This window comes from Chelon labrosus (genome assembly GCF_963514085.1).
Source record: "Chelon labrosus genome assembly, chromosome: 5".
NCBI lineage: Eukaryota > Metazoa > Chordata > Actinopteri > Mugiliformes > Mugilidae > Chelon > Chelon labrosus.
The window spans coordinates 7,922,385-7,941,363 of NC_140341.1; the positions used below are offsets into that span (position 1 = coordinate 7,922,385).

General features: G+C 42.3%; 1 protein-coding gene across 1 annotated transcript in view; it reads right to left on the reverse strand.

The window, feature by feature from the left end:
• Nucleotides 1-18,979, reverse strand: part of neb (nebulin) — a 55,340-nt gene that overhangs the window by 15,333 nt on the left and 21,028 nt on the right. The window contains exons 61-118 of the mRNA XM_084544688.1: nucleotides 18,720-18,923; nucleotides 18,508-18,612; nucleotides 18,316-18,423; nucleotides 17,915-18,226; nucleotides 17,617-17,820; nucleotides 17,377-17,481; nucleotides 17,166-17,273; nucleotides 16,714-17,025; nucleotides 16,384-16,587; nucleotides 16,153-16,257; nucleotides 15,946-16,053; nucleotides 15,550-15,861; nucleotides 15,323-15,427; nucleotides 15,121-15,219; nucleotides 14,889-14,990; nucleotides 14,695-14,802; nucleotides 14,293-14,604; nucleotides 14,092-14,196; nucleotides 13,879-13,983; nucleotides 13,673-13,777; nucleotides 13,452-13,559; nucleotides 13,245-13,355; nucleotides 12,881-13,078; nucleotides 12,498-12,602; nucleotides 12,290-12,394; nucleotides 12,105-12,209; nucleotides 11,913-12,020; nucleotides 11,706-11,819; nucleotides 11,404-11,601; nucleotides 10,665-10,769; nucleotides 10,426-10,530; nucleotides 10,204-10,311; nucleotides 9,739-9,846; nucleotides 9,531-9,638; nucleotides 9,335-9,439; nucleotides 9,128-9,232; nucleotides 8,949-9,047; nucleotides 8,751-8,855; nucleotides 8,524-8,628; nucleotides 8,320-8,424; nucleotides 8,104-8,208; nucleotides 7,713-7,817; nucleotides 7,523-7,627; nucleotides 7,323-7,427; nucleotides 7,109-7,213; nucleotides 6,085-6,189; nucleotides 5,089-5,190; nucleotides 4,887-4,994; nucleotides 4,677-4,781; nucleotides 4,472-4,576; nucleotides 4,278-4,382; nucleotides 4,057-4,161; nucleotides 3,851-3,961; nucleotides 3,655-3,765; nucleotides 3,426-3,527; nucleotides 2,336-2,440; nucleotides 1,757-1,846; nucleotides 242-355 (exon numbers count right to left, since the gene is read on the reverse strand). Of these exons, the coding sequence (XP_084400814.1) occupies nucleotides 242-355; nucleotides 1,757-1,846; nucleotides 2,336-2,440; nucleotides 3,426-3,527; nucleotides 3,655-3,765; nucleotides 3,851-3,961; nucleotides 4,057-4,161; nucleotides 4,278-4,382; nucleotides 4,472-4,576; nucleotides 4,677-4,781; nucleotides 4,887-4,994; nucleotides 5,089-5,190; nucleotides 6,085-6,189; nucleotides 7,109-7,213; nucleotides 7,323-7,427; nucleotides 7,523-7,627; nucleotides 7,713-7,817; nucleotides 8,104-8,208; nucleotides 8,320-8,424; nucleotides 8,524-8,628; nucleotides 8,751-8,855; nucleotides 8,949-9,047; nucleotides 9,128-9,232; nucleotides 9,335-9,439; nucleotides 9,531-9,638; nucleotides 9,739-9,846; nucleotides 10,204-10,311; nucleotides 10,426-10,530; nucleotides 10,665-10,769; nucleotides 11,404-11,601; nucleotides 11,706-11,819; nucleotides 11,913-12,020; nucleotides 12,105-12,209; nucleotides 12,290-12,394; nucleotides 12,498-12,602; nucleotides 12,881-13,078; nucleotides 13,245-13,355; nucleotides 13,452-13,559; nucleotides 13,673-13,777; nucleotides 13,879-13,983; nucleotides 14,092-14,196; nucleotides 14,293-14,604; nucleotides 14,695-14,802; nucleotides 14,889-14,990; nucleotides 15,121-15,219; nucleotides 15,323-15,427; nucleotides 15,550-15,861; nucleotides 15,946-16,053; nucleotides 16,153-16,257; nucleotides 16,384-16,587; nucleotides 16,714-17,025; nucleotides 17,166-17,273; nucleotides 17,377-17,481; nucleotides 17,617-17,820; nucleotides 17,915-18,226; nucleotides 18,316-18,423; nucleotides 18,508-18,612; nucleotides 18,720-18,923 (7,431 nt within the window). The remainder of the gene's footprint in view (nucleotides 1-241; nucleotides 356-1,756; nucleotides 1,847-2,335; nucleotides 2,441-3,425; nucleotides 3,528-3,654; nucleotides 3,766-3,850; nucleotides 3,962-4,056; nucleotides 4,162-4,277; nucleotides 4,383-4,471; nucleotides 4,577-4,676; nucleotides 4,782-4,886; nucleotides 4,995-5,088; nucleotides 5,191-6,084; nucleotides 6,190-7,108; nucleotides 7,214-7,322; nucleotides 7,428-7,522; nucleotides 7,628-7,712; nucleotides 7,818-8,103; nucleotides 8,209-8,319; nucleotides 8,425-8,523; nucleotides 8,629-8,750; nucleotides 8,856-8,948; nucleotides 9,048-9,127; nucleotides 9,233-9,334; nucleotides 9,440-9,530; nucleotides 9,639-9,738; nucleotides 9,847-10,203; nucleotides 10,312-10,425; nucleotides 10,531-10,664; nucleotides 10,770-11,403; nucleotides 11,602-11,705; nucleotides 11,820-11,912; nucleotides 12,021-12,104; nucleotides 12,210-12,289; nucleotides 12,395-12,497; nucleotides 12,603-12,880; nucleotides 13,079-13,244; nucleotides 13,356-13,451; nucleotides 13,560-13,672; nucleotides 13,778-13,878; nucleotides 13,984-14,091; nucleotides 14,197-14,292; nucleotides 14,605-14,694; nucleotides 14,803-14,888; nucleotides 14,991-15,120; nucleotides 15,220-15,322; nucleotides 15,428-15,549; nucleotides 15,862-15,945; nucleotides 16,054-16,152; nucleotides 16,258-16,383; nucleotides 16,588-16,713; nucleotides 17,026-17,165; nucleotides 17,274-17,376; nucleotides 17,482-17,616; nucleotides 17,821-17,914; nucleotides 18,227-18,315; nucleotides 18,424-18,507; nucleotides 18,613-18,719; nucleotides 18,924-18,979) is intronic.

The window sequence follows — 18,979 nt, forward strand, 5'->3', positions numbered from 1 at the left end:
TACATATGTGATGGATTTTTATTAAGTTAGGTATATTTCATTAAATTAACAAACAGAAAAGAAGCATTAAAAGACAAATAAAATGGAAAAAATACAGAAAGCTAAATAAATATAGATAAAAAATAAAGCAGATTAGCAGATTCAGAATTATTTATCTATAACTTCCCTTTAACCCACTTTGCCTGTGAATAATAAAAATGTGTAATAATCATTAGACAAATTAAAAATAGTGAGCACCCACCTCACTAGCCAGCACATTGGCATCCTTCAAAGTCTTGTAAATCTTGCTTTCCTTCAGGTCATATTGTGGCCTCTTTCCTTTCATCTCCTTATCAAACTTCTCCTTGTACTTCAACTACGGAGGCAGGACATGAGTTAAACAGTTAGCACAAGCAGTGACGTAGGCGAGACCAACACCTGCTGAAGGTTTACAGATCCGATCACAGAGGAAACAACGAAAAAACAACGTTTGATAGTTTCGCGTAAAAGCCGCGGACATGCTGCGTACTGTGTTTGGAGAATTAAAAATGTAACTTTAGTTTCTAAACCTTGCTTTGCTCCTCCTTAACATGATTATTTTTACATGCATTTGCAATCAGCATTCATAATTAGTCCTAGGCGGAAAGATGATCTCAAACATCTGCAGTTTGATCTAGTGCTGAGAATAAAGTACTTGTAAATGAGTTATTCTGCCATATCAGAACTTGCAGTAATTCAGATCACAGTTTTATTCTCTCTCTATATATCCTGATATATCACATACGTATTTTTTTCTAGTACTGGCATTGTAAGTGGTTACCCAAATTAATAAAAACAGTCACTTTAGGGGTCTTCTCATTTAAACTAAACGGCCAAACTGACCAGAAGCGGAGACGCCTGTTCAAACCTGTTGTACCTACATTAATTTCAGATGGATTAATTAACGGATCCTAATCTGTGAATACACTGGCTCAACGCGGCCCCCATTTAGTAAACGTGGATGCAGCATCCATTGGTTTCTTCAACAATGAAAACCGTCTTCCTTTCTAAACGTACGGTATTTGTGTCGCATGTTATGTGAGTTTAAATGATCTGTTCAAACAACATGCATCCACATATATATGACGTATATAAGGCAGTATATTTGGAGGAAAGAACACAGATCAGAGAAGAAGGGACACAGTAATTCTTTGAGAGTAGATGTGTAAATCCAGCATTAATCATTATTAAATTGTAAACTTTAACTTTTATGAAGGCCTATACTGCCCTCTGGTGTCCACATTAAATAATGCAACACATGTTTGACTGCAGGATTTACACAACTTAGTATACAGAGGAGAATCCAGGTGCATTTGCTTGCTCATTTTCATAAAATCCTTCCAGGTTACCATTCAAAAAACACACACATTCACTGAGACAAAAAAATTAAATATAAATATACAAATAAACATACAGTTTTAGTACCAGTGCAGTACAGCTAAGGCAGTAATGCATTCGACTATGCTTAGCAATGAGTCGTAGCTTGCCAGGGCAAAAGAAGAAAAAAAAAATAAGAAGGTGCACACAATGCTAAACAAATTGCAAGCAAAATAAAAATGATAGCTTAATAAAATTTGACAATCTGAATGAACATTTAATGAAAGTTCGTTGTGGTTTGTATCAATGGCTCGGTGAACCCTGTGGTAAACTCATCAATTATTCATTCAGGGTGAAAAAAGACAAGAGGAGACAAACACGTAGCAGCAGCCCTTCGGTTTTAGGGCGTAAACCTCCTTACATCACTAGTCACCGCACTCATTTTCTTAATGTGGCGCATCTGGGGGGTATCATAGGAAGCTGCTCCATGGAGGGAGGGCTTGGCCTCCACCTACAAAGCGCAGTGAGATGGAGGGATGAGAACACACAGACTAGGACATTATGGAGGTCGAGAGGAAAGGAAAGGGATTAGGAACAGGATGGAGGTAGAGGTAGTGTTGAAGGACAGCTTTAAAGATGGGGATGGGACATGTACAATGATAGAAGCAGTTAAACATGAACATGTACTTTCATGGAGATTAAGACATGGATTATAATGCAGGATGGCAGAGGAAGCACTATGGAAAAGCTGCTGGTTCTATCATTAGCTCTACAGAATTGCTGCTAAGCGCTACAGCAATAGTAGTTTGCATATATGAGCTTGTAGAAGCTGCTCGGACAATGAAACCCAGTCAGATAATCTTTGCATTGACTGACTCCAGCGATCACTTCTAAAAAAGAAATAAAGGAAACATATTCTAGGAGGTGATGACTGTCTGAAACCAGTGGGAAAGCAACCCGAGTGTCCCAGGGTTTCATGGGATAGTTTGGTTTGCGGTACCTGGCTGGTCAGCTTGGACACCTCAGTTGCCAAAGCGATGTCTGGGCGGTGGGCCAGAGAACCTCCACGACTGGCTTCTTCGCGAGCCTTCTCACGGTAACCAACCTGGTGAGGATAAGACCAAACATGAATCAGTGGAGCGTGAACAAACGTGTTTTAAATATTATTTTTTTCTAAATATTTGACGTCATGTGTTGGTGACACATGTTTGCATCTGGTGATCTTAATTAGAAAGGTTTAAAAACTGGCAGAGAGCAGCTGAACAATCTGTTTAATTGTGTGATAACCAAGCTTGCGCAACACCGGCACAAAAGACAAATCAAGACACAATGTGTTGGAGAAAATGTGGGGAAGAACCCTCTATCTTGTTTCATTGGCAGGAGGTAAGGAAATGCAGGGATTAAAAAAAAATGGCAGATGGAAATGGGCGTGGCCTAGTCCATTAGAACCAGGACTATATAAGGAATCAGAATATTGTTTCTAGGGCACACGGTTCTTGAGATATGAGCCAAAACGTAAATTGGCTTACTATAGCGCCACCTAGCTGTAGGCATGTATATTGACAGCTTGGCAAAGTGACATGGTAGGACTTCTGCCAAATTACCAGGTTTGATGCCTTTCACCCTTGCTATTTGTCTTGGGCAGACACTTTTAGCTAAGCAACGGGGAATAAGAAGAAGAAGAAGAAGAAGAAGAAAAATCGCAACAAAATCAATGGGGATCCTGCAACGTCGTTGCATGGACCCCTTAAAATTTGAAGGTGGAAGTTACTTTCCCGATTGAGGTATTATACTTTAGGAAAATGAACATCAGATTTACAAATACATGTTTAGGACAATGTCAGTTGTAACTAACAAAGCAATTAATTAAAATGGCTGAAGCAGAGAAGCCGAGTTTCTCCCTCAGAGACTTATGCAACTTGTAGAACAAACTCTGGTTTAGTGTATTTGTTTGCTTGGGAAATGCATTCATGGATTTGGTGTGGTGTGTGTAGTGTCTGTTGTGCACTGGACAAACACTTATGTATGTGTGTTCTTGTAAAACAAACACGGCATATGCAAACATCTGGCTGCATGTACTTGTCCGTTACCTCGCTGATGAGTTTAGCAGCCTGGGTAGCCTTCCTGATGTCAGGACGGTCGACTACAGAAGTGTAGTGCAGGTTAGCTTTGGCATCCTTCTTGTAGGCAACCTGTTGGTTTGAGCAGGAGGGCAGATTGAATCCATGCATGTGCCAAAAACCGTCCAGAACATCGGTATTATAAATAAGAGAAGCCGTGAAACTATCCCAGCACGAGGACCGCGTCGAAATGACTCACGCTGCTCTGGTTCTTGGCCACGTCCATGGCGTGCTGGACATCGGGTGGCACCATCATGTGGTTGTACACCGACTTGCCCTTCTCCTTCTCAAACTTCTGTTTGTACAGTTTCTATAAAGCGAGAAGAGGGTGTCAGTGATACACGGAGAGCAGGATTCTGGGGTGATTTTGTAGCACACGTGTTTAACAGTCTCACCCCGCTGACGAGCTTGTTAATCTCCTTGCTGTGGACGGTGTCACGAGTCTCGGACAGCGTGGTGAACGAGCCGGACTGCATGTCCTTCTTACTGGCCTCCTTGTATTTGCTCTGTGGAAGACACAAAATGACATATTGTTGCTGTTGTAGTCATAGGAACAGCTGTATTCTACATTTTTATTTAATAATCAACAAAAAGTTCTTACCTCTGATGCCAGAATGCGCACAGCCTTGGCATGGAGAATTTGAGGCGTGTCCAAAACAGGAACGTAGTGGCCCTTTTCCTTTTCATACTTCTGCTTGTACTTCACCTATAAGGGGGAATTAATAAAATACTAGCTCACAACATGTTCTAATTATCATTTTTTTGAGCCTTAGTATTTTTTATTATGTTTTTATCTAGCAATAAAGAAGGAGAAAAACTTACATCACTGGCTATTTCAGCATTTTTCATGCACAGGAGGGTGAGCTTGTCATCAACGACAGGTATCACACAGCCCTTCATCATCTCCTTGTCATACTTGTACTCAACCTGTGTGAGAAACGATGAGGAGTAGAAAAAGCTGAGTCGTAATTTGTTAAAATTAAAGATTAAAGAAAAAAAACAAAGCACCAACTCACATCACTCTGCTGCAGAGTGTTTTTGGCAGCGTTGATAAAGTCAGGTCTGTCTGCAGTCCAGATCCACTTGTTCTTGGTAGCTTCATACTTCTTCTTGTAGTCGAGCTAAAAAGACAGAAAACAAAAAGATGAATAATATTGCAAGAATATTTTGAATTAATTTAAACAGTGAACAGAAAATGAAGTTTCCACTAAAGACGCTCACATTGCTGATGTTCTTGTACGCCTCCTTGGCGGCACGGATTTCATGAGCCTCAGGGTCCATGTTGATCTGGGCCTTGCTCTTCTCGTACACCTCCTTGTACTTCAGCTGCAAGATGCATAAAACGTACACCATTAAACACAGAAATATAGCCCATATTTTGACTTCTTCTGCCTTGTAAATAATAGAAGGAGTGCAGCGAGTCTGACTTACGGTGCTGGTGAGCTCCTTGACCTTCTTCATGTGCTGCTGGTATGGTGTGTCGTAAGGCAAGGTGTATCCCTTAGCCTTGGTCTTGTTGTACTCCATCCTGTAGATGATCTAAGGGGACAAGAATCATCACATCACATAGTCAGGTGAATACAAACAGACATCGTGAAGGAGTTTCTGATTTTAAAAATTGAACAGATCTTACATCACTGATCTTCTTGCTGCGTTTGTGGGCCTCGTACTCGGGCGTCTCCAGAACGGAGGTGAACTTGTCCTTGGCGCGTTCATACTGCTCCCTGTACTTCCACTGGTGGAGGAGGATAACGCGAAAACACAGCAAAGTCAGTATGCATTATAATTAAATTGGCTGTAATAATTTGCTTTTTAAATGTGTATACTGAACAAAAACCATCCAAGAAAAGAGATGACTAATATTCTGATGCTGAATAAGGAAATGGTGTCCCCTTTAGTCAGATCCGATGATGAAATAATAATAATTTGAATTTAAATCATTTAATTCTGTCACTACACAACAAAAACTAAAGTGTATTTCTTTGTTTTTTCTTGGATAGTTCAGAAACCATTAACCAGCATGTGAAGTGTAATCTGTATGAGTGAAGTGGTGCCATGCAGACATTTATATATATAAAAACATGCCTTATGAAACACACACAAACAGAGAGACAGAGAGAGAGTGAGTTATTTTCCAGGTGAAAATGAGGACATGGACATGTGTTACCACTGTTCGGTCATGAAAGTCTGCAGTGCCCAGGTGGTTCATGGTAACCACTGAATCTGAGGCTGATGTAGAGGGACAGCGTCTATACAGGTGAAACCTAAAATAGCTTACTTTGACAAAAACAAATACTTACGGCAGCTTAAATTTGAATTTATTTGTGTGTAATTCTTCCAAATTGCTGGACTTCTGACTCTGAATAAGGCTGTCTGCAGGTGGGTGACTACTGCACTGCATAATAGGATGCATTTAAGTTTCGGTTATCAATGAAAAATGAGAAATTAATCACTGGTGGAGGGATTAGAGCATGAAAGTCACTTTTAAGTTGATGGAATGAAGGGAATTGGACGTAAAAAGACCTTGTCCAGAAACAGAATGCATGATTTGAGTCGTAAAGCTGATTTTCTGCCTGTTTCTGGACAGGTATCGGCGTTAACCACAGTTCACCGCTCTCTGGATGTTTACCTTACTGCCCACAGTGGATTGGTAAAGGGCTCTGAGGATGTCAGGGCGGAGTAGCTCGTTGCAGCCACTCTTTAGTAGATCCTTTGCTCTGGATTTATACATTGCCTGTCCGTACACATGACAACAAACACACACACAGCATGCAATCGTTTAGGACATAAAAGAAAGAAAAAGCAGTAACACTGGGAGGACTGGAGGAGATCTCCGGAGATCCGAGTGTGACGGTGAAGCTGTTCGTCGTCATCTGTGCCCTCAGAGTGACCGAAGTCATCAGCTTCAGTAATAGTTAATAAACGGAGTATGATCATTAGTCAAACATCTGTCCTTCTGAGGGAACAGATGAAGGAGAGCGATGCTCACTCAAGATAGCGACCCAGCTGCTATTTGAGTGGCAAAAGTCACATTGACCTGCAGTGAAAAAAGGAAGAGACTGACACAGACAGAGTGAGAATTATTTCTTTTCTGTCGGAAGAACTATCACAGCCATGCGACGACCACCGCCGACAGGTCTGTCGACAACATCATGCACCGGTGTCACAGGTGCAGGGGCCAGCGGAGGAAGCAGGCCGGTGGTACGAGGCGACCACCAGGGCGTTTACCTGGCTCATCTTCCTGTTCTCCCTGGCCAGCTGGTACCTAGGATCGTCTGTAGTTATTGTGAACTTATCCCTGGTCTTCTCATAAGTAGCTTTGTAGACTCTCTGCTCAGAATGTCAGAAGGTAGTTAGAAAAAATAAATGTCCAGAAAACAATCCCCCTGTCACGTGATGGAAACTTTTTAAGGGAAGAGAAGAAAGTTAAAACAAGTTGATATGAAAAATGGACATGGTTAAAACATATGGATATAAAAACATCAGGTCACAAGTCTAGTTTAATCAAATGATCTCTTTTACCTTTAGGCTGAGAGTCCAATAGTGATTGCACAAAGACAGAAATTAACAATTTTATCGTCTATTTTAAAGATGAGATTCAACAAATTAATGAAATCCATAACTGTGTTGGGTTAAAGAATGAAGGAACTCACATCATTGATGAGAAAAGAGGCATTCTTGGCGGCCTGGAAGAACGGAGAGTCGCAAGTGTACTTGAAGTTGCCTCTGTTCTTCTCAAAGGAGGCTTTGTAGAGTCTCTGTTAGCGAAAATGTGAACAGAGAAATGAAACAAACCATTAAAAACATGAATCTGAGACATGATATGCTGATATTACAAATGAACAACAAACTAAACCGATCCCTCACCTCGCTGTACAGCGTCTTGTTCCTCTCAGCCTGCACCAGCTCAGGTGTGTCCCACACAAAGCAGCCAATACCCTTCAGCCAATCCAGATCCTCCTTGTACTTGACCTAAAAAAAACACAGAAAATTTTATTTAATTTAAATAATACAAAGTGGTTCAGTAAAAGAAAATACATGTAACACATGGTTCCAAGTGTACTCACGTTGCTGATGTTGTCGCCGGCAATTTTGCTGAAGAAGAACTCAGGACGGTCGGGGATGGACTTCCACGTACCCAGAGAGTTGATGTACTTCTCTCTGTATTTAACCTGAAGTCAAGATAAAGGAGCTCAAATGAAAACGATCTTAAAAATGTATAAAAACATTCATAGTAAATCAATTTTAACTGCTGACCTCGCTGATGTCGTCGGTGACTCTGCGGTGGCAGACGATGTCCAGAGCGTCCTTGACTGTGTGGTAGTGTCCCTTGGAAAGCTCAAAGGTTTCTTTGTAACGCAGCTGAACACAGGGAGAGACACGTGAGTGAGATATTCGTCAAAAAAGCATGTTTTACTTTTGCTTTTTACTTTTCTGCTTACTTAATAATACAGGTACTTATTTTATAGGTATTTATTCATCTCTGGTGCACATAAATTGCGAAATTTGATATCAAATCCAGGTGATAACTACATTTTCAAACAGATTTGTCCAAGCATTACTTCGTTGTATGGTGAAAAGATTTAATCAGACAAACTTAAGTCCCACAGTGAAACTGAAACATAGGTTATTTTATGAGCGTACTCACATCACTGGACTGGAGATAGGCTTTCTTGGAGCGGATCAGGAGAGGCGTATCGGCGATGGCGGTGTACCTGTGCTTCATCTTCTCGTACTGCTCTTTGTATTTGTTCTGGAGGAAGAAAGAATTTATTAACAAGACGGGTTAAGTCTCAAATAAATATCCCATAGAGGTAATGAAGGTAGCCCCCCGATAAATATCGGCTAAAAATGTGATACTTACGTCACTGCAGACCACTTTCATCTTTCTAGCGTGGCCCATGTTTGGAGTTTCAATTTCTTGAGTGAAGTGAGCTCTCTCCTTAGCAGCCAGATCTGTGTACTGGTACTATAGAGGAAAAGACAGAAATACTGATGATTAGACGGTCGGGAAACATACAAGCATTACAATACACGCAATGATCAGTGCTGTGCTGTTTGAGCTTGCCTTGTTGGTCAGCTGCTGGGCCCACTTGGCTCTCTGAATGTCCACGGCGTCCAAAGTGGTGGTGACCTTAGCCATTTCCTCCTTGCTCTGAGCTTTGTAGATGAGCTGTAAAGAAGAGGAGAATAAAAAAAAGGGAAAAAGATGCAGTTTTTAACGTCTGAATAACCTTGGGAGATACTTGAAGTTGTTTCTTCTCGGAGGCCTGATGATACAAAGCTACGACTCACGTTGCTCATGTGTGTTTTCAGCTCAGTGACGCGATTATACTCGGGCGTGTCCAGGACCACGGAGTAGTTAGCGAGGTTCTTCTTAGCCTCCACTGGATAGCTCTCCTAAAAAAGAGAGGAAAAATAGGTTATGGTAATACCACTGTGTAAAGCTGAATTAAAGCATTAAAAGGAGGTGAAGGTGACGGAAACACGTACCCTGAATTTTGTGATGTTGCGAACGTGGACCATCTCTGGGGTGTCGTACAGGAAGCAGCCAATGCCTCTCAGCCACATCAGATCCTCTTTGTATTTCAGCTACAAACACAAAAGAGTTGTAACTAACATCTACCGACAAAAGCCGCAAAGCTTCGTGTCGAGACGATGTGTTTCCGTACCTCGCTGGTGATCTCATTGACGTGGTAGCAGTGCATCAGCTCGGGGGTAATGGGCATGGAGATCAGCTGGCCTTTGCTGTTGTAGAATTTCTCTTTGTAGCACAGCTAAGATGAGAGAGGGAACGAAAAGTTGGCACAAATACTTTTTATAAACCCATTCAGTGACATAAATAAAAGAACATGAAGAACATAAAATGTGTTGCGTACATCGCTGAGGTTCTGCTGGTTCATCTTGACTTGTCTGATATCAGGAGTGTCGTAGGTTGTGTGGATCTTGTCCTTTTGCTTCTGGTAAATCTCACGATACAGACGCTGTCGAAGCGAAAGAGAGCATTTGTGAGATTCATGTTTCACAAGTATCACAAGAGAATAACGGAAACCTCCATGGAAAGTATCATCTTACGTCATTGGTGATCTTGTTAGCCTTCCTCGCGTTGACAAAGTTGACGCCCTCCGGATGAAGAGTGTACGCCCTGGCCTTCATCATCTCGTAGGCCTCCTTGTATTTCACCTGGACAAATACACGCGAATGGTGATTCAGTGATTCAGGAAAAGCATCAAAATGTCACTGGCAACAATTGCTTTGATTCAAAACTGTGAAGAAGACTTACGTTGCTGGAGACAACGCTGTTCATCTTGGCCTGCTTGATGAGCGGGGTGTCACTTGGCAGAGAGTAACCAGTGGGCATGGAGCTCTTGTTGGCCTCCTTGTACCAATTCTGAGAGAAGCAAACACAGCACACAGGGTCAGATGGGATGTTTTTTCAAGCGTAAGCAAAATTGGTTCTTGTCAATATTTGTCTAACTTTCACCCAGTTTGGAAAACCCTCAATTCCTTTGCAGTTTTTATTTCTGCTAATGCCTGCCAAAGATGACTGATATATTTCTGCGCACTAGTGACCAGTTTAGAATATAATAACAATGAAAGTTATGAGATCAAAGTCTAAAAACACTCATATTTGCTACCTACAGTTTCTCAATGTGAAATTTACGCGCCCCAGATTTCAAATTACTGTCCACATATATGATGGTAAGTCCTGAACAGGCGTTCTTTACATTAAGGAGTATTATCTTACATCACTCTGGATGTAGTTGGCCAGGCGGGCTCTCTCTGTCTCCATGGTAACAGCAGGAGCGGTGTTGGTGCCCTTGACGTTGGCGTTGTAATCGTAGCGGTAGTGCAGCTGGTAAGAGAAAAGGGGGGAAAAAAAAAAAGATGAGACGTATGTTAAGACTTGTTGTCTTGTTAAATTTCTTTGAGAAGTTGAGACAACGACATTTGAGAACCAGTGACTTACGTCGCTCAGGTTCTGGGCGTTCTGCTTGGCTGTCTCGTACACTGGAGTCTCCGTCACCACCGAATATTCCTTGAAAGCCTCCACACCTTTGGCTCTGTACTTGTTCTGGATTAAAAACAAACAAAACATGGCAATCAGCATCGCTTCTTAATTAAATAATCAGGTAGAGGCCTCTATTTACCAGAAGAGAAAGATGAGACGAGGTAACAAATGTAAGGTTATAAACCAGAAATACTGACCTCACTCTGAAGATCACCAGCATGCTTGACGCGGATGATCTCCGGCGTGTCCCAGGCGTAGCAGCCGATACCCTTCAGCCAGTTCAGGTCGTCCTTGTAGAAGATCTGAGGAGGAAGGACACAAGTTAAGTGACTGCACTCAGTGGAAATCTGACATTTTTACTTTCATATTGTCACGGTTCTGTGTTATGATTTCCTGTGTTCATGTTTTTGAGTTTCCTGTTTTATTTTGTTAAGTTTTACCTTGTTTCCTGTCTTACCTTCTTCCTGTCCTGTGATTTCCCACCTGTGTAATTGTCTGCCCCGCCCTGATTGTTTTCACCTGTGTCTCCTCTGCCCTTGTGTGTATATATAGTCCTGCCTTTCCCTTTGTCCTCTGTTGTGTTGTACTGTTTCCCTGCCATGTTTCAAGCTCCAGTCTTGTCACGTTATGTTCGATTTTGTTTAGTTTTTTTGGATTTCCCTGTCTTTTTGGTTTAATTAAATTTGATTTCTGCCTACTCCTGCCTCATCGCCTGATGCCTAGGGTTTGGGTCCTACCTCACCCTGAAAACCTTGACACGTATAAGGATTCAAAAAGCAGTTTACTTATTATCTAAATCACTCAATGTGCTTTCCATGAATTCCTATATTTCTTTCTATATACAGAAAGTATGAAGGCAGATAAAGCACAGAACAGATAATTATACTCAACATGGTTGTTCATGCCGTTGTATCTGTATGTCAAGCTGTTACTCACGTCACTGAGCTGCTCGTTGACTTTGCGCGCTTGGACGTACATCTGCATGTCGGGCAGGCACAACCACTGGTGCAGATACTTGCGGTAGTGGATCCCACTGACGGTGGACTGGGTATTGCGGGCAGACAGGATCTCCAGCATGTCTGGTGGGATGTGGTTCTTGGCCTTGGTCTTCTCATAGTCCTCTTTGTACAGACGCTGTAAAGATGTGAACAGATGTTTATTTCAGTTTGTAGCGACAGAGCTGGTGCTACAGTGCGACCCCTGCAAAAAAAGAATCAAATAAAAAAAGGTTTACTTACATCGAGGACCAGCTTTCCGGCTTTGACGCAACGAGCAGTGGCAGGATCGTCCTCAAGTGACTTGGGCAGACTGTAGAGGGATTTGAACTTCTCGTAATCCTCCTTGTACTTCACCTAAAGGGGCAAGAAGATCCGTGTTGTCACTTAAAGACCAACAGGCTAAAAGTTGCAGTGTCGTATTGATTCAGAACTAAAAGTTGAACTTACGTTGCTGAGAACAACCCTCTGTTGTTTAGCGTGCTGCAGGGCGTGTGAATCATGTGGAATCTGGTAGCCCTTGGCTTTGATTTTGTCCCAGGCGGCGGTGTAGTTTTTCTGTTGATGGAGAAGACAGAACATTATCAAGATGTCGATACGTGCAAACGTGACCGAAAGAGAGGTAGATCCATCTTAACTTACGTTGCTGAAGAAGTATTTGAAGTTGTGGCACCTGGCATAGTCGTGGGTGTCCAGAACGGTGGTGTACAGGTGCTTCTCCTTATGATACGCCTCCCTGTAGTTGAGCTGTCAATGACAAATGATGTAATCAGTAAGATATTGCTAAACTTATATTCTTTAAAAAAGAAAAAATGGAGCTCACTTACATCACTGGCCCAAGTGTGACCCAGGACAGCAGTCACATAAACAGGGGTGTCCGTCACAATGGAGTAATTGTTGAATTCCTTCTTGGCCTCCTCTCTGTATTTGAGCTGTATGGGAACAGATCACACAGGTAAATTATCACAAATCATTTTTTTGGAACCTACATACATTACGAATTACATTTCTGAGCTCTTTCACGTTGGTACTCACATCACTTTGCAGCTCGTAGGACTTCTTGGCGCGAACGATCTCTGGTGTGTCCCAGACGTAGCAGCCGATGCCCTTCATCCAGTTCAGGTCATCCTTGTAGAACACCTGCCAAATGACCAAAAAGAAAACGATATGTTCAATATGCATTCAACATGTTTCAGATGAATCTATTAGGATTATATACTGGATTGCATATTTATTTAATCACTTATGGTGTGCAAGCACAGTGGGCTTTTGTCCTGGGATAGAGTTGCTGGTTAGAAAAACCTAAACCTTGCATAAAAATGGTTGCACTGATCTAGTATCAACTGATGGGATGTGAGGTTGTTCAGTTGTCAAGTATAAGCGAGGTAGTAGATGTGCACAGAGAGAGGGCGACCTACATCACTGAGAATCTCGTTGGTCTTGCGGGCACGAATGGCATCCTCCTGCTCGGGATGGCAGGTCCACTGGTGCAGGTAGGTGCGGTAGAGGACATCGCTCAGCATGTCCTGGCAACGCTTAGCCACCTGGTTAGCGATGATGTCAGAGGGGAGGTGGGTCTTGGTCTTGGTTTGATGGTAATCCTTCTGGTAGAGCCTCTGTAAAGACATTCAGGTCATGGAGAGTTGTTAATTTACAACAGAATAACTTGAAATAACACTTTCAGGACAATCGTGTTTTCTTTCATAGTGCTTTGTTAAAGTCTTAGGCTGCCTTTATGCACTATTTATGGAATAAATTGACAAACTGTTATGAATATCTTACCAGTCCCTTGTTCTTCTCCTGGTCTCCACAACGCATCACCTCAGGGAAGTCCACCAGGGTTCCAGCCATGTGGTGACCCTTCGCCTTCTCATGGGCATCCTTGTACTTGGCCTAAAAGGATAATAAAAATATGAAAACAAGTGATACCATCTGCTGTTTTTTTGCCTTATCAGGATTCAATGCTACGAAGAAGGATGCAAAACATACATCACTAATGATCTCCCTGCCCTTCTTGCCGATGACCAGTGGGATATACTCGTGGTTCAGCTGGTAGCCTGTAGCCTTAGACTCGTCCCATCCCTGTTTGTAGAGTTTCTGAAATCACACAGAGCAGGCACAAAGGTTAAGACAAGGTTGATAACAACATATGATGTCTGATATGCATATATTATAAAAGAAGAACCCAGTCAAAGAGCAAATTGTTTTACCTCACTGATGATCTTGTTGACCTCCCTGCTGTGGGCCAGTTGAGGGGTATCTTCTGAGCCGATGTAACGGCCCTTTTCTAAGTTAAAGGTCTCTTTGTACTTCAGCTAAATTGGAAAGGAGAAAACAGAATTTATATTCGATCATTGCTTATTTGTATGTTCTTTTAAAATTCATCCTTTTAAATTATAGTTTTTTTTTTACATACGTCACTGAGGTTAGCGGCGTTTATCTTTGCCAAGACGATCTCGGGCCGGTCCACAATCAGGGAGAATTTTCCAAAGCAGTCCTTGGCGTGCTTCTTGTACAACCTCTGTAAATAGAATTACAGCACCAAGGTAAGACGCAGTGTACTGATACCAACATGGGAAAAATGTGGTAAATGAAAACCCAAAGACAGAATGTAATACAGTCAACATACCTCATTGAGAATCTCCTGGGCCTTCCTGACCTTGACATGGTCCACAGAGTCTGCTGCTACCCATCCACACCCACGGATCCATTCCAAATCTGCCTTATACACATTCTACAAACAACAAAAAAAATGTTGGAAATTAGAACAGATGTGTCTGTCACTTTAGTTTACGAATAAGATGAATAAGTCCTTAGTTCGTTGGCTCACATCGCTCTGCAGATCATAGGCTTTGCGGGCCTGGATGACATCGTTGGAGTCCGGCATACAAGTCCACTGGTGCAGGCGAGTTCTGTAGTTGAAATCGTTGACTTGGACCTGGCACTTCTTAGCCAGCTCAAGATTCAGCATGTCCACTGGCAGGTGGAACTTGGTCTTGGACTTGTTGAAGTCCTTCTTGTACAGAGCATCACTAGCAATCCTGGCTGAGTTCAGAGCCAGCATGATCAGGGGGTCATCCTGGACGCAGCGGGCACCGATGTGGTGGCCGACCTGCTTGCGGTAAGACTCCAGGTACTTATGCTATAGAAAAGACAAGTTCCCAGTTAAGATAGAGAAATAACTTCATCAAGTTAGTGTTTGTTTTGTTTTTTAATGAAAGAAACTACTCACCTGACTCTGCACTTTACTGGTAAGGATGCACTGCTTGATTGGTACAGCATCTCCAGGCATGAAAAAACCTGTGGCTTTGACCTTGTCCCATGCTTTGGTGTACAGTTTCTGCAAGAGATGGAAATTGTTATTATACTGTATATCTATAAAATACGGTTGAATTGAAATATGTTGCAATCAGGAGCCAGTCTTACCGGATGAAGATTCTTAGCCACTTCTCTGGCAGTGGCGAGAGTTGGAGTGTCCGTCAGTGAGTACTTGGTCTTGTCCTGGTGCCAGGCCGCACGATATTTTGCCTGACGGGAATAATAAAATGAAGAATCAGCAACCTAAAACATCTCAAATCTGCCACCATTCTGTGAAGACGAAGGAAGAACTTAAAGCACAATCAAAAACAGCATCTTAAACACTGGACGTCATCCTCACCTCATTGAGGGCCTCTGCAGCAACCTTTGCACAGACCATGTCAACTCTATCGGTTGGAACTGTGAATTTCTGTTGGTCTAACTTGACCCGGTATCCTCTCTAAAAAACAAGAAACATATGTAAGAAATATTGAGGTACATATACACATACAATGTTTTTCTTTGTATGTGTCAGAGTGAGTTTCGTCAGGAGTCGAACTTACCTCAGCCAGGATCTTCTGTGCGTGCTTCACCTTTATAACATCCACACACTCATGTGGCATCCAACCGCATCCACGCAGCCACTCCATGTCAGCTTTGTACACAGCCTGAGGGAAAAAAGCAAGAGGATTTAGATTTCCGGGATAGATTACTGAATTAAAATAGTTTGCATGTTTACAATAGTGTAGGCAAATGAATACTATCCAGGCATTCATTTGCACAAACCTACATCACTCTGGAGATCGTAGGCCTTTCTAGCCTGAACCACATCAGTGGAGTCCGGCAGACAAGTCCACTGGTGCAGGTGAGTTCTGTAGTTGAAGTCGTTGACTTGGATCTGGCATTTCTTGGCCAGCTCAAGATTCAGCATGTCCACTGGCAGGTGGAACTTGGTCTTGGACTTGTTGAAGTCCTTCTTGTACAGAGCATCACTGGCGATCTTGGCTGAGTTCAGAGCCAGCATGATCAGAGGGTCCTCTTCCACACAGCGAGCTCCGATGTGGTGGCCGACCTGCTTACGGTATCCTGTCTTGTACTTGTACTAAAGGAGAAGAGAAAAAAGGTTAGTGAAAACTGAGGGTGGAGCATATATTCATGTGAGTGATTGTTGTTGTCCTTTCCTTACATCACTGATGATATCTCTGGAGGCTCTAGCCTTGAGCACAGAGATAGCATCCTCCTTGATGTGGTAGCCTTTGGCCTTTTGGTCATCCCATGCCTTTGTGTAGAGTTTCTGGAAGACACATAAAAAACAGCATTACATTTAAGACATTTCTGTAATATTATATGCTTTAGAGATTGGCCTGTGCAATGTATAACAATACCGACTTACATTGCTGATTGCGACAGCATTGGCCTTGGACAGTTCAAACGCGGGCATGTTAGGTGGCAGGTGGATTGAAAGCTTGTCTTTATCCCACACTTCTCTATATTTCCTCTGTCAGAAAAACAAACAAACAAAAATATTATCTCTCTTTTTTTCATGCATTTGGTCTCCAAGATATTTGTGCAAAAAAATGAGTTATGCATTGAATTTGAGATTTACGGAACAATTATCACTCACATCGCTGATGTTGTCGGCATTTTGTTTGGACAAGACAATAGCTGGGAGGTCGACAACGCTGGTGAACTTGACGGTACTCGGGGGCTGGCGGTAGAGCCTTTCATTGATAATAGTCTGAGCGTTTCTAGCCTTGATGACATCCACAGACTCATGAGGGGACCAGCCGCATCCTCTCAGCCACTCCAGATCAGCTTTGTACACAGCCTAAAAAACATAGATATAGATGTAATAGATATACAGTTTTAAACCCATGAGTTTTGCATTTGTCTGAGGGAAGGCAATTCCATTAAACTGATGTGATCGAGGTTCATTAAACCCCATCAAACTTACGTCACTCTGCAAATCGTAGACCTTTCTAGCCTGAACCACATCGTTGGAGTCGGGCAGGCATGTCCACTGGTGCAGGTGAGTTCTGTAGTTGAAGTCGTTGACCTGGATCTGGCATTTCTTGGCCAGCTCAAGTGTCAGCATGTCAGCGGGGAGGTTGTATTTGGTCTTTGTCTTGTTGAAGTCCTTCTTGTAGATGTTGTCACTGGAGATCTTGGCTGCATTAGCTGCCAGCATAAGCAGCGGGTCGTCGTTCACACTCAGGGCGCCAATATGGTGGCCACACTGCTTGCGGAAGCCGGCCTTGTATTTGTACTGAAAATTGTTGACAGAAATGTTAAGATTAGTTGCATAGTGCACCTTTTAAGTGACATAAAAAAACTAATCTGCAGCAGAAGTCAGCTTGTTAAATTAAAAATAAAATAAGGAAATATAAAAACATAATACAAACATACATCACTGATGATATCTCTGGAAGCCTTGGCTGCTAAAACAGAAATCGCATCTTTGGGAAGGTAGTAGCCCTTGTTGATGGCTTCCATATAGCCTTCACGATAATATTTCTGGGGAAACAAGAAAGACTCTGTTAGGGTAACACATTTCAGTAAAACATAGAGAAGTCAGTTTTCTTAATTAACTTAAGATAATGAAGTAACACAGTGTTACCAGACTGGTGTTGAGTTTATTCTGCTGGGCCAGGATGATCTCTGGGGTGTCAGGCATGACGTGAATATTGGTCTTATCCTTCTCCCAGGCAGCAATGTACGCTTTCTGTAGACAGGAGATAAATATATAAGAATAACTGAACGGGAATTGACTATCTGAGTCAAAATAAACAGAGTTTTCTGAGTTACTCTTCAAACAAAAGGAAAAATATGTCACATATAATATATGTGCTATTTGTACCTTGTCCATGGTCTGGGCATTGGCCTGAGCCAAGGCATATGGCATGTCTACTGTCTGAGCAGTGAACTTGAAGTTGCTGGGATGCTGACGGTACTTCCTTTCGCTCAGAACCTCTGCTGCTTTCTTGGCTTTCTCCACATCGAGTGAACCTATCGGCACCCATCCTGTTCCCTTAATCCATTCCATGTCAGCCTTGTACACAGCCTACAGTAGGAGGAAAAAGAGGTGTTGCACCTTGTTAGAGGAAAAAACTATTAATTCAGCGCTCAGGAAACATATTCATATTCTCAATACGTACATCGCTCTGCAGGTCGTAAGCCTTCCTGGCCTGGACGACATCATTGGAGTCTGGCAGGCAGGTCCAGTTGTGAAGGCGAGTTCTGTAGTTGAAATCGTTGACCTGAATCTGGCATTTCTTGGCCAGTTCAAGATTCAGCATGTCCACTGGCAGGTGGAACTTGGTCTTGGACTTGTTGAAGTCCTTCTTGTACAGAGCATCACTAGCAATCTTGGCTGAGTTCAGAGCCAGCATGATCAGAGGGTCGTCACGGACACTGAGGGCTCCAATGTGGTGGCCGACCTGCTTACGGTATCCTGTCTTGTACTTGTACTGTGTAGAGACAAAAGAGTGAAGTGAAGAATGGATAAAAGCACATGCTGACAAAAAAGGTGAAGAGCATTCAGTTGAATGTTACATACATCACTGATAATATTTCTTCCATGCTTGGCAGCTACAATGGCGACAGCGTCGGCTTTGAGGTCATAACCCTTCCTGAATATCTTTTCAACGTCTTCCCTGTATAGTTTCTGAAAAAGAATAAAAAATAGATCATTAGGAAATGAAACGGGAATGTAACAACACTACATTCAGTCAAAAGAAACCAAACACACCTTGCTGATGTTGTAAGCATTAGCTTTGGAAAGTAACATCTCAGGCATGTCGGGGATCACATGAGTCTTAACTTTGTCAGCCTCCCAAGCAGCGATGTAGTTTTTCTGTGGTGCGAAACAGAAAAAGAAAGGTTATCAACACACGAAAACTAGATTGAACATATATATATATATATATAAAAAAAGGAAAGGAGGGATATGATATTTTTTACCTTGTTGATAATCTCAGCATTGGCTTTAGCTAAGAGCATGGACATGGCAGTCATGTCACTCTTAAACTTCATTTTGTCTATTTTCTGCTTGTAGAGATGGTCACTGAGGATCTTGCCTGCATGCTTGGCCTTCACCACATCCAGTGAACCAATAGGGACCCATCCAACGCCCACTACCTCATCCATGTCAGCTTTGTATACAGCCTAGTTGGGGGAAAAAAAATACATGTAACATCAAACTCACAGGTACAGTCACATAG